Source organism: Coregonus clupeaformis, chromosome 35 (genome assembly GCF_020615455.1).
Source record: "Coregonus clupeaformis isolate EN_2021a chromosome 35, ASM2061545v1, whole genome shotgun sequence".
Lineage (NCBI taxonomy): Eukaryota > Metazoa > Chordata > Actinopteri > Salmoniformes > Salmonidae > Coregonus > Coregonus clupeaformis.
Window position 1 is genome coordinate 18,714,812 of NC_059226.1, and position 14,147 is coordinate 18,728,958.

Consider the following 14,147-nt stretch of genomic DNA (forward strand, 5'->3'; position numbering starts at 1 on the left):
TGTCCCAATCTGCAAAGGCCACACCACGTCTCTCTGTTGCTCTATATATACCAGCACTACAAAGACCACACTCATCAGACTGGAGCTTCAAAGGCTGCCTGATCAATTCCTCTATCTGTGCCAAGCTCAACCTTCCTCAAATGGATAGGTAAATGTCACCTTTCTCTATATACTCCATAACACGTCTGCTCAAATATGATTTGATTTGAATGTGGTGAGAATGTGATTTTACATGTAGTATGAAAACAAATGACTTAATCTTTCAGAAAGCAGTTGGTAATATAATGAAATTGTGCCTTTCCTATAAAGAAACAATTCATTTTTTGTCAATGAGTCAATACACTCTACTGTACATGGGAACTCACATTGGGCAGTTTCCCCTTGCCGCTCTTGGAGAACTGGTTGGTGAGGTGGTACAGGACAGTCCTTCCCCTCTCCCTGGCTTGGGAAAAGTGGGAACGGCTGTGTTTTCTGCTCTGATGTGCGTCTTCTGAGATGCCTGATGACATAAGGACCATCATTAATGGGTTACTACACTTATAATATGAAAGCCTTCCTCTTATGCTATCATTGTACAAAGCATCATAGTCTAAACTACAGTGGCTTGCGAAAGTATTCACCCCCCATGGCATTTTTCCTATTTCGTTGCCTTACAACCTGGAATTAAAATTGATTTTTGGGGGGTTTGTATTATTTGATTTACACAACATGCCTACTACTTTGAAGATGCAAAATATTTTTTATTATGAAACAAACAAGAAATAAGACAAACAAACAGAAAACTTGAGCGTGCATAACTATTCACCCCCCCCAAAGTCAATACTTTGTAGAGCCACCTTTTGCAGCAATTACAGCTGCAAGTCTTGGGGTATGTCTCTATAAGCTTGGCACATCTAGCCACTGGGATTTTTGCCAATTCTTCAAGGCAAAACTGTTCCAGCTCCTTCAAGTTGGATGGGTTCCGCTGGTGTACAGCAATCTTTAAGTAATTCCACAGATTCTCAATTGAATTGAGGTCTGGGCTTTGACTAGGCCATTCCAAGACATTTAAATGTTTCCCCTTAAACCACTCAAGTGTTGCTTTAGCAGTATGCTTAGGGTCATTGTCCTGCTGGAAGGCGAACCTCCGTCCCAATCTCAAATCTCTGGAAGACTGAAACAGGTTTTCCTCAAGAATTTCCCTGTATTTAGCGCCATCCATCATTCCTTCAATTCTGACCAGTTTCCCAGTCCCTGCCGATGAAACACATCCCCACAGCATGATGCTGCCACCACCATGCTTCACTGTGGGGATGGTTTCCTCGGGGTGATGAGAGGTGTTGTATTTGCGCCAGACATAGTGTTTTCCTTGATGGCCAAAAAGCACAATTTTAGTCTCATCTGACCAGAGTACCTTCTTCCATATGTTTGGGGAGTCTCCCACACCAAATGTGTTAGCTTATTTTTTTCTTTAAGCAATGTATTTTTTCTGGCCACTCTTCCTTAAAGCCCAGCTCTGTGGAGTGTACGGCTTAAAGTGGTCCTATGGACAGATACTCCAATCTCCACTGTGGAGCTTTGCAGCTCCTTCAGGGTTATCTTTGGTGTCTTTGTTGCCTCTGATTAATGCCTTCCTTGCCTGGTCTGTGAGTTTTGGTGGGTGGCCCTCTCTTGGCAGCTTTGTTGTGGTGCCATATTCTTTCCATTTTTCAATAATGGATTTAATGGTGCTCCATGGGATGTTCAAAGTTTCTGATATTTTTTATAACCCAACCCTGATCTGTACTTTTCCACAACTTTGTCCCTGACCTGTTTGGAGAGCTTCTTGGTCTTCATGGTGCCGCTTGCTTGGTGGTTTCAGAACAGGTGTATATTACTGAGATCATGTGACACTTGCACACAGGTGGACTTTATTTAACTAATTACGTAACTTCTGAAGGTAATTGGTTGCACCAGATCTTATTTAGGGGCTTCATAGCAAAGGGGGTGAATACATATGACGCACCACTTTTCCGTTGTTTTTATTTATTTATTTTTATTTCACTTCACCAATTTTGACTATTTTGTGTATGTCCATTACATGAAATCCAAATAAAAATCCATTTAAATTACAGGTTGTAATGCAACAAAATAGGAAAAACGCCAAGGGGGATGAATACTTTTGCAAGGCACTGTATAAACGGTTAAATAATGTGCAAGCCACAGTGTTGCAGAGTTGGTAGAATACCTGTGGCCTCCCCCTCTCTCCTGTTGCTGTGATGGTGGCTTTTTCCGTATGACTCAGTGACATCCTTGAAGGAGAAAAGGAATAGAACCACCTCACCCTTCTCATTCTTAATTGGCACAATGTCAAGAAGGCACCAGAATGGGTTTCCTGTGGAAGCAACATTATAGAAGAAGTTAGATCAGTGGTATTTCATTTTATTCAGCGGGGACCCAATTTCTTCCACCAGAATTTCTGGGGAACCCATTATTTTCTCAATAATTTCTCATGACTCCCACACCAAATCTAATGACACAACCTAAATCAACAAATAACCTTCAATTCATTGCATTTTCATCTCTTATCAAAATGAAAATAAACCAAAATACATTTACTCAAATGATCTTTCTCAAAAACGTTTATATATTGTCCCATTAAATAATCTGCACTCTAATTTAAATGACTTTGAATACCACTGAGTTAAATTATAATGACACTTGTGGAGTTGAGGATTGTATTTTACTCTACTCTCTCTTCATATTGTGCAGAAGAGAACTTGGTGTATGTTGCATCCTCTGTCCATTGTTCTAAAAATACATTCAAAAGATGGATCTGGTTGGATTATGTTGTATTGATTTGACAAGGGCCACAGTATCGTGTTGAGGGCCACTATGTGTTGACTGAATGCTCACCATTCTTCATGTAGAAGCACACCTCCCCCTGGTACTCCTGCTGTCCCTCCAGGGCCTTGTCCACCTGCTGCCTCACCCTCTCACTGGTCTCCGCCCCGTGCAGGAAGCGACATGTGCATGTTTTCTGCATCACCTCAGTACGCACGAACCCCGTCAGCTCGCAGAAGCCATCCGAGCAGTACACGATGGGGTAACCTTGGCGACCCTGGGCATTCCCAAGCAGGAAGTTGCTGTCTGTGGAAAGCAAGGAGAGAAAATAAATTAGAGACAGAATATACCTCCCGAATGGCGCAGTGGTCTAAGGCACTGCATCGCAGTGCTAGCTGTGCCACTATAGATCCTGGTTCGAATCCAGACTCTGTCGTGACCGGGAGACCCATGGGGCGGTGCACAATTGGTCCAGGGTAGGGGAGGGAATGGCTGGTAGGGATGTAGCTCAGAGCATGACCCTAAGCATACTGCTAAAGCAACACTTGAGTGGTTTAAGGGGAAACATTTAAATGTCTTGGAATGGCCTTGGTAGAACATGGCGTTTGCAACACCAGGGTTGTGGGTTTGATTTCCATGGGGGGCCAGTATGAAAGATAATGTGTGCACTCACTAACTGTAAGTTGCTCTGGATAAGAGTGTCTGCTAAATGACTAAAATGTAAATATACTGTACTCTGTCTGCGTAATGATTGCTGTTGAAGTGATCAACCAATTATTTCTGTCCCTCAAGTACGCTGTGTGATTCAGACATTAAATGGATGAATGTCCTTGCCCCTGGATGCTGAATTAGGTTATGTAATTAACAATCAAGCTTGTGTTGAATACAGCCATCTATGAAGGTGGAACATAGGGTCAGGGATTCAGTCGCTTGCAGGTTTCTTTCTGAATCTCTCTCTCATCTCCCTCTCTCATTTTCATCCTTTAGCTGTCTGGTAAAAAGCCAGAAAAAGAGCTCTGTCTGTCTGTCTGGGTCTCAGTCGATCTGTCTGTCTAGCACATAGAGCCCACCCACAGCAGCCTGCAGGGACATCAGAGCAGGCTTTGAAGTTTAGGCCTGTGAAGTCTGGTGGATGTGATAGGAGAGAAGAGGGGACCTAGTTCACTCTATGGGGGCCCACAGCCCAGGCCCCCCCCCCAGCAGGTGCCTGGGGACACTAATGGGGACAGGAAATGAGCATCATGTTTAGTATCCTCACATCCTCCTGTCCATGTCACCAAAGTCAGAGCCAGCCAATCACAGGACAGGCTGGAGCTTCTGATTCAGTAGCTGCCTTTTGATTCTGTCAGACTCTACTGAAATACCAACCACCTCTCAGAGCTGCACCCATCTGTTGAACTGTGGAGGCACTCAGGCTAAGCGGAAGGGAAGATGTACTTTCAGCAACAAGAATATAGGTGCGATGGCACAGTCAGTCCCCTTTCTGAAATGGCCAAGTCACGTTTCAGCTATGAATCATTTGTGTTGTATTGTTATATTTACATTTGAGTCATTTAGCAGACACTCTTATCCAGAGAGACTTAGTTAGTGCATTCATCTTAAGATAGCTAGGTGGGACAGCCACTATCAGCAAGGGCAGTGCTAGTAGGGAAAAAAGTCAAGTGCGAGTGTTAGTTCACGAAAGGCAGGGGTGTTATTGATTTTTTATTTATTTTTATGGGAGGATGGAGGGAGGATGGAGGGTGTTGTGGGATTATTTAAGATACTCTTTTAACTTTTTGTTTAAATTTGATTTGCTTGATTTAAATGTACCTCTATTTAGCTGCTATTTACCTGATTACTCTTTTGAGAGAGAGAACATAATTGTGTTTTTGCTACAGCTATAAACATTTATGAATGATATATTCCTCCATAGTGAGTTGAACAACCAATCTCCATTAAAACAAAATTGCAGGCAGCTGTTTAAAAGGACCACCTCCCTCCCCTCTGTTCCAACCTTTCTAAAGGGTTGCAAAGTAGACTGTATTGTAGCACTGTGCCTCATTGTGCAGAGACAATCGCCCATCACAGATGTCTCCCACAATCCAATGCCTGTCCGTTGTCACCTGTCCCTAACTATCAAGTTCGTTAGGTCACTCCAAGTACATTGGGTCACTGCCATATAGAGTTTCATAGGAAATGATTCCACTGACTGAATTCAATTCCATAATTGATCTATTCATCCACTGCTCTTCCACACAGGGGTGGTTTGACTTGAACAAGATAGAATTTCATTGCCAGAGTTTCCTATTATCTCTGTATTATGTAAGTGGTACATGTGATGATGGTCTGATCATATCCTGTCAATCAATACACCAATTAGCTCAGTTATTATTAATGCATAGTGAGATCACAGTTTGAGTCTTTTCATATGCAGTCCATTATCATTAGCGAACGAGGCAATCTGGATAAGTCCTCCTTCAAACACAAGGAAAAATAGACATTTGCATTGACAATACTGTAGATGTTGTGTCAGATAAGTATTATACACACACTTAATACACATGTCTAATAGATCATTAGTTCACACAGAGTGGTGAAGAGGACCTAAGTGCTCCAGATCTCTTGTTAAGTTTATTCTGTCATTTGAGGTGAGCCACAGTTCGACACCCAGCCAACACTCACAGCCTACTGAGCCATGGACTATGTCTGGCTGCTGTTGAAAGGTGTAGAGATGGAGGATATCTTTAGATTGAGATAGGTTGTAAACTGTTACTGTATACAGTATTTCCTGTAGAGAAAGACATTAAACTCCTGAAATGTCTCAGTCTCTAAGTGATGGATGTAGAGATAATTAGTACAGAAGCTACAGTGGCTTGCGAAAGTATTCACCCCCCTTGGCATTTTTCCTATTTTGTTGCCTTACAACCTAGAATTAAAATTGATTTTTGGGGGGTTTGTATAATTTGATTTACACAACATGCCTACCACTTTGAAGATGCAAAATATGTTTTATTGTGAAACAAACAAGAAATAAGACAAAAAAACAGAACACTTGAGCATGCATAACTATTCACCCCCACAAAGTCAATACTTTGTAGAGCCACCTTTTGCAGCAATTACAGCTGCAAGTCTCTTGGGGTATGTCTCTATAAGCTTGGCACATCCATCCACTGGGATTTTTGCCCATTCTTCAAGGCAAAACCGCTCCAGCTCCTTCAAGTTGGATGGGTTCCGCTGGTGTACAGCAATCTTTAAATCATACCACAAATTCTCAATTGGATTGAGGTCTGGGCTTTTACTAGGCCATTCCAAGACATTTAAATGTTTCCCCTTAAACCACTCAAGTGTTGCTTTAGCAGTATGCTTAGGGTCATTGTCCTGCTGGAAGGTGAACCTCCGTCCCAGTCTCAAATCTCTGGAAGATTGAAATAGGTTTCCCTCAAGAATTTCCCTGTATTTAGCGCCATCCATCATTCCTTCAATTCTGACCAGTTTCCCAGTCCCTGCTGATGAAAAACATCCTCAAAGCATGATGCTGCCACCACCATGCTTCACTGTGGGGATGGTGTTCTCGGGGTGATGAGAGGTGTTGGGTTTGTGCCAGACATAGCGTTTTCCTTGATGGCCAAAAAGCTCAATTGTAGTCTCATCTGACCAGAGTACCTTCTTCCATATGTTTGGGGAGTCTCCCACATGCCTTTTGGCGAACACCAAAAGTGTTTGCTTATTTTTTTCTTTAAGCAATGGCTTCTTTCTGGCCACTCTTCCGTAAAGCCCAGCTCTGTGGAGTGTACGGCTTAAAGTGGTCCTATGGACAGATACTCCAATCTCCGCAGTGGAGCTTTGTAGCTCCTTCAGGGTTATCTTTGGTGTCTTTGTTGCCTCTCTGATTAATGCCCTCCTTGCCTGGTCTGTGAGTTTTGGTGGGCAGCCCTCTCTTGGCAGGTTTGTTGTGGTGCCATATTCATTCCATTTTTTAATAATGGATTTAATGGTGCTCCGTGGGATGTTCAAAGTTTTGGATATTTCTTTATAACCCAACCCTGATCTGTACTTCTCCACAACTTTGTCCCTGACCTGTTTGGAGAGCTCCTTGGTCTTCATGGTGCCGTTTACTTGGTGATGCCCCTTGCTTAGTGGTGTTGCAGACTCTGGGGCCTTTCAAAACAGGTGTATGTATACTGAGATCATGTGAGACTTAGATTGCACACAGGTGGACTTTATTTAACTAATTATGTGACTTCTGAAGGTAATTGGGTGCACCAGATCTTATTTAGGGGCTTCATAGCAAAGGGGGTGAATACATATGCTTATATTTCTTTTTGAGAATTTTTTTAAACAAGTTATTTTTTTCATTTCACTTCACCAATTTGGACTATTTTGTGTATGTCCATTACATGAAATCCAAATAAAAATCCATTTAAATTACAGGTTGTAATGCAACAAAATAGGAAAAACGCCAAGGGGGCTGAATACTTTTGCAAGGCACTGTACATGAGACTTAATGTGCCCAGGCTTGAGTTGCGATAGCAATTTATAAAACATTTTAAAATAAAAAGCTAATGGCAAAGCTGTTATTTCCACAGGGAGGAGGTAACCAGGATGCGGTCCCTTTTTTATACAGGAAGAACACAAATAGATTCGCAATAAGTTAATCCTATGGGAAAACATACTGAGCAGTATCTGGACCAATAGGGGGGTTTGTTACAGTAGCTTTATGATCATCATTGTTACTTGGCTTAGACTGATATAGACCAGTGAAACAAGGTTGATTTTCTAAACCAAAGCAAACAGATGGTAAGTTCTTTCTCCAACTCTATTGTTCTGCTAAAATGCACCCAGTCTACCGGTCTTTCCCTCAGTCTTTCTCTCTCTCTTCTTTTTATCTGATGGAAGAATGGCAGAATCGAAGTTCATTGTGAAAGCCACGTTGAACCGTCAAAGCTCTAAGTGCTTCACTTTCTCATTCTCTCTCTCATTTTCTCTCAAAATAATTTCTGAAATGACTGTCCGCACGACAAAAGGGACTTCTCCATCGTAGTGAATAACACTGGTCCTTTCTATCACAGTTCAGTTCATGCACTTGTAGCTTCAGTAATTGACATCAGGTGGTGAACAGCAAAACCCAAACCAATCTACTTACATTACACAAGCAAAACAGCCAGGCCGTTTGCATCAATCACAACAACAATAATCACAATTTGTGAATTGAAATGGAGGGGAAATGCTATTAAATAATGGTATGCCTCAATTAGGAGGGGGAAAGCTGTGTGTAGCTCCCAGCCACACAGATAATTAGACTGAATCATTCTGTGGAGCGACAACGAGACAACAACGAGAGCTTTCGCACTATTACTGCATAAACGCTGCAATCGATACATACAAACTAGCGTCCATAACTTCACTCTGACATCCCGACACCATAATCCACAGAGTACAACCTGAAATGTACATAGAAATGGGAATAACTGTACAATGTGTACTGTATGGTCCTACTGTATTTAGTCATTTGTTTGCATTCTGGCAACGACTAAATAATGTATTAAGAATGAAATGAGACATTATATAATGGATTGTTACAGGGGGAACTGGGTATCTGTCCTTCATTACAGCCTTCTATATTCCACCAGACATAATGTAAAATGAGTGGATTCAAGATTACTAGGGTTGCTCATTTTGTTGTGTATGGGATTGATGGAGTTATGTATATTAGCCTACTTTTACAGAGAGTGGATGACTGATATCGATACCCAGGTGCTGTTGGACTGACGCTTAACCCCTGCATAATTAACTGTAATTTATGTCCCTGCTCACATGTTGGGGTCATTTGGCTGTCACTTTCATTCATTCTGTAATCGCTTGGTCACATTACACAATGGAGAGGGTCATTTAGTGGAGGGAGGCAGTCGGACATGCATTACATGTTGCAAATATACCCACATCCACCCACCAGTTGTTGAGCATGCTATTAGAATATTATGTCATAGGTCATACGTTGAAGTCAATTATTTGAACATCTATCATACACTGTGTGTGCTCAATGAAGAAGCTACCCAGAAGGTCTTGAACTCGGACAGAAGAAAGTCAAAGTTTTGGACTATTTTATCAGCTCCCTACAGGCATTTCAAGCTCCAACTACATCTCTTCCCTTTGGATAACGGCTCCCTGCACCTCCCACTTCCCCCAGACTGGTTCTGTCTTGTCCATTAAAGCTTTTGGCCAGCTCCTCCACCCACACCATGACACAGAGGGCCTGTTACCACCAAACTTGCGAAAAAAGTGATTGTGACTCTGTATTTGTATTTGTGTGTGTGTGTGTGTGTGTGTGTGTGTGTGTGCAGCCTGGTCTCATAGACTAGATGTATTAGTATGATATGTTACATTTGGTATAGTTACATAAGACAGCAGGTTACTTAAGGGAAAAACAAAAGTAGGGTGGTTGGTCGGGGTAGATGGGTAGGCAGGCAGGAAGGCAGGCTGGCTGGCTGGCTGGCTGGCAGGCATATAACGCAAACGTCTAGCAACCCAAAGGTTATGTGTTTGAATCTCATTACGGACAATATTAGCATTTTAGCAACTTTGCAACTACTTACTACTTTTTAGTTACTTTGCAACTACTTAGCATGTTAGCTAACCCTTCACATAACCTTAACCTCTTACCCTAATCCCTAGCCTAGCTAACCTTAGTCACCTAGCTAACATTAGCGATAGCCACCTAGCTAACGTTAGCCACAACAGATTGGAATTTGTTACATATCATACGTTTCGCAAATCCGGAGCATATTGTACGAATTGCAATGCATTACATATCATACGAATATTAATTCATAACATATCATACGAAATGGGATGAAGGACATCCACAAATGCATACGAAATGTAACATATCATATCATCATAATTGGAGTGTCCTGGGTTTACGTTTACTATGTTACGTCTACCCCTGAGTCCAGGTTGGTGTGTGTGTGTGTGAGTGTGTTTGTCTTCACACTGAATTCATTAACTCAGCCAGGACACAGATTGGCGGCCACACACTAGCATGATGTCATGTCCCACTTCTTGTAACCCACTGAGAAGAGTGTGACCTGATCTGACCATGGGAGAAGGTTTCATAGAATTTCCACTCTATGGGATAGTGCATCATGCAGTTTGGACAGTAGTCCATTAGTGACATACACTTATTGTACAAAACATTAGGAACACCTTCCTAATATTGAGTTGCACTCCCTTTTGCCCTCAGAACAGCCTCAACTCGTTGGGGCATGGACTCTACAAAATGTCGAAAGCGTTCCACAGGGATGCTGGCCCATGTTGACTCCATTTCACCCTCTGAATGGCACACATACACAATCAATGTCACAATTGTCTCAAGGCTTAAAAATCCTTCTTTAACCTGTCTCCTCCCCTTCATCTACACTGATTGATGTGAATTTAACAAGTGACATCAATAAGGGATCATAGCTTTCACCTGGAATCACCTGGTCAGTCTATATCATGGAATGTTTTGTACATTCAGTGTATATCCTATGGTCAAAAGCAGTGGTGCTTAATAGATGGACAAACAAAATGCATGAACTGTGAACACATTTGACAAATAATAAAAGAGCTTTTAGGTTGTGAGTGAGCTAAAAGAGAGACAGAGAAAGAAAGGGGAAATAAGGATAAAGTTACTGATATCTAAGGGCTCTATACAGGCTTTCACCTTTTAAAGACGTGGTGCAATTCTATACTCAAGTGCTTTGTGTGTAAAGAAATTGGAATCACTCCTACACAGCTGCATAGACCTACTGCACCCATGCATCTTAAAGGGATACTTCAGGAGGCAATGAAGCCCTTTATCTACTTCCCCAGATTTGTATGTCTCTGCGTGCAGTTTGAAGGAAGTTGCTAACTAGCGTCAGCGCAATTGCTAACTATCGTTAGTGCAATGACTAGAAGTCTATGGTTTGCGCTAACGCTAGTTAGCATTGGCTCGCTTAATTGCCAAAATCCCAAAGTTACCCTTTAATGAGGAGCAACACAAACAGCAAACATGCAACAGCCCAACAAGTGGCACTTGAATCCAAAACAACAGCACACCCACTCCTCTGCCGAGCTCTCACCACTCTCTCCATCACTATCACAGCCTGGGCTACTGTCTTGACTGGCTGCCCCTCACCTGTACCACTTACACTCAGTGTTGGGGAGTAGTGAACTACATATAGGGCGGCAGGTAGCTTAGTGGTTAAGTGCGTTGTGCCAGTAACCGAAAGGTCGCTGGTTCCAATCCCCGAGCCGACTAGGTGAAAAATCCGTTGATGTGCCCTTGAGCAAGGCACTTAACCCTAATTGCTCCTGTAAGTCACTCTGGATAAGAGTGTCTACTAAAATGTAAATGATATTTAACTACATTTTGCAATAGCTTGGTGGTAGTTGAACTAAATTCAAATCTAGGTAGTGTTTTCAGTAGTTAATTACTTTTTTGCCATGTTGCGGTGTAGCTTCAATCTACAGCTAGAGGACTCCTAATATCTCTAGGAGTAATAAGTATAATTTTTGTCTTCAGCTGTTGTTGTTTAGTACTGTATTTTTGCTATCTGGGGCCATTTATTTTAAGTGCTGTCTGTCTTTCCAGTAGCCAACTTAGTGTGTGAACTGCTGACTGCTCATAACCTGCAGCTGATTGTTGACACATCAACATCGACACACCAGTATTAAGGGGCAGGGCAAATTGTGACTGTTGTTGTTTTGGTAATCAGTGGCTGTATTGGAGGGGGAGTAGTTTCTCCTCTCCTATGCAATCAGCAATTAGTACCGGGAGGTGTGCTCTTCACGTCCGCTAGGCAATTAGAAATTAGTGTCAAGCCAGTCAGGCTTCAAGACGGGTCACTCAACTGAGACTGCTCTCCTCTGTGTCATGGAGGCTCTCCGCACTGCCAAAGCTGACTCTCTCTCTTCTGTTCTCATCCTCCTAGATCTGCTGCCTTTGACACCATGAACCATCAGATCCTCCTCTCCACCCTCTCAGGGCTAGGCGTCTCAGGCTTTGCAGACTCTTGGATTGCATCCTACCTGGCAGGCTGCTCCTACCAGTTGATGTGGAGAGGATCTGTGTCTGCACCACGTACTCTCACTACTGGTGTCCCCCAGGGCTTGGTTCTAGGCCCTCTCCTCTTCTCTCTATAAGTAGTCAGGTGGTAAAAGCACGTAGCTGTATTAATTTATATCCACTAGATGGCACTGTCCCTTTAAGAGATCCATAAATAATGTGTGAGAGTGGTTTTGGGATTGGCATGCGCAGTGTGTTAGAATGAGAGCAAGCAATTACACTGTTGAAATCCTTTGTGGGTCCAACATTACTTTAAATGGGTAAATAATACTTTTGATCTTACTCTTGTACCGGAATATATCATATTATGCATCATCTGCAGTGTATAAGAGTTAGTTTTGTAATATTTACAGTTGGTCATGTTAGCCTGTTGATACTTTCAGATTGACATGAGTATGTTAGCTTCTTGCTAGCTGAATACCAGTGCTCTCAGAACCACGTTGTGGAGTTGATAACATTATTTGAAGCGTGAGTAATTATAGAATGACATTCTATTTCATGTAAAGCTTCAGGGTGTTGTATTTTGCAAGATGTCATTTTGTTTATGGACATCTTGTACTCAGACATTTGAAATGTTAGAAAGTCTATTCTAACTGTGAACATTGGTCTTTGTATTTTCTTGTATTTCTATAGAAAGCAGAGCCACTACCGTTTGTGCATTTCACTTTGTACTTTTTGTACTCAGATTGTTTTTATGCACTTTACTAACAGATTTATTTCACTTGATTGTGATTTAGACTGAACTTTACGTTATGGTGACCACCTTACGGTTATTTCCCTCCTACATGATCCTATTTCAAATGTAAGCTTTGACAGAATAAACAACCCTGTGCTGGGTTTACTTTCGCCAGGCTACATATACAGCAAGTCACTCGGCTCCGTCCTCATTGCTACGCGGATGACATTCAACTACTTTTCTCCATCCCCCCCTTCTGACACCCAGGTGGTGACACACATCTCTGCGTGCCTGGCAGATATCTCAGCTTGGATGTCGGCCCACCACCTCAAGCTCAACCTCGACAAGACAGAGCTTTCTTATATCTCCTAGATATAGGACAGACACTTCAAAACCTTATTCCTTATGATTAATTTTTCAGTCTTTTTTGCCATTTATGAATGTGTTATTCAATGTGTTTCTATGGTATTTGGTACTAAAGGCCAAATTCAATATTTTATCAAATACTGTTTTTATATATTTTTTGGACACCTAAAGGGTCCTAAAATTAAAAATCAAATGACCATGACTATCTTAAAACAATTCCATATGTCAGCTTATAACCCCCAAGTGGAAATCTTACAATGAGAAGTCACAATGTATTAAACACAACTTGTTCACAGCTTGTAAATTACTTCCCCAGTAAATTACAATCAATCAAACCCATTGTAACACTGCATGCATCCCAATTAGGTGGGCACGGAGGCTGGCACTAAGGCAGAAAGGCTTGAGTAAACGGTATACTTACGGGTGCCATCAAAGTGCTTGGCGATGGTGTCCAGGAAGGTGTTCTGGGGGGCCAGGAGGCCCTTCATCACAGGCATGTTGTCCAACGATGAAGACTCACAGCTGGGCTCACCAAGTCACTCCATCCCCTGACAGACAGAGCTGAGAGGAGGGCGAGTCAGACCAACGTGACTCTGCAGTCTGCACTTCAACAGATGCTTCTCCTTGATCCTGTCTCAGCGCTCAGCTACAGGTCAGCCGGGTATCAGTGGCATTTACCTTAGTCTCAGGTTTATAGTCTTCTTTCTTTCCTCTTTCCTCTTCTTTATCCCAAGTAAGGCTGATTATCTTTCTCTTTAGCTCAGCCCCTTATTTCTCTGTGGTGTGGCTAGTTGTTCTTCTTACCTTGGATCAAGCTAAGGTGTTGTAACTCACTGTCAGCTCAGAGTCATCAGGTTAGGTAGTGTATCTCTCTGCTCTTCTCTCCTCACAGATCAGTCTGAAGTCTCACCTAGCCCCAGCAGGAGAGCAGGATGCGCACGCCACTTCCATTGTCTGAGTCTGTACTCTCTCTCTCTCTCTCTCTCTCTCTCTCTCTCTCTCTCTCTCTCTCTCTCTCTCTCTCTCTCTCTCTCGCTCTTCTCTCTATCACACAGTCTCTTTCATTCTCTATCGCTCTCACCCCTCTCTCGCTGTTTCTCTCTCCCTCCCTCTACTCACTTTCCTCTTTCTCTTTTTTCTCTCTTTCTCTTTCCCCGAGAGCACCCTGCTTCTCTCCACTTCTCACTGTTTATTAACAATCCATTTCTCTGTTCTTTGTCCTTCTTGCGCACA

The 14,147-nt window shown here is 42.3% G+C and overlaps 1 protein-coding gene across 1 annotated transcript in view; it reads right to left on the reverse strand.

Moving 5' to 3' along the window:
- Positions 1 to 13,664, reverse strand: part of LOC121551924 (potassium voltage-gated channel subfamily H member 4-like) — a 28,996-nt gene extending 15,332 nt beyond the window's left edge. Inside the window, exons 1-4 of the mRNA XM_045210663.1 lie at positions 13,336 to 13,664; positions 2,875 to 3,108; positions 2,207 to 2,353; positions 366 to 499 (exon numbers count right to left, since the gene is read on the reverse strand). Of these exons, the coding sequence (XP_045066598.1) occupies positions 366 to 499; positions 2,207 to 2,353; positions 2,875 to 3,108; positions 13,336 to 13,411 (591 nt within the window). The 5' untranslated portion in view covers positions 13,412 to 13,664. The remainder of the gene's footprint in view (positions 1 to 365; positions 500 to 2,206; positions 2,354 to 2,874; positions 3,109 to 13,335) is intronic.
- Positions 13,665 to 14,147: the final 483 nt, after the last annotated feature.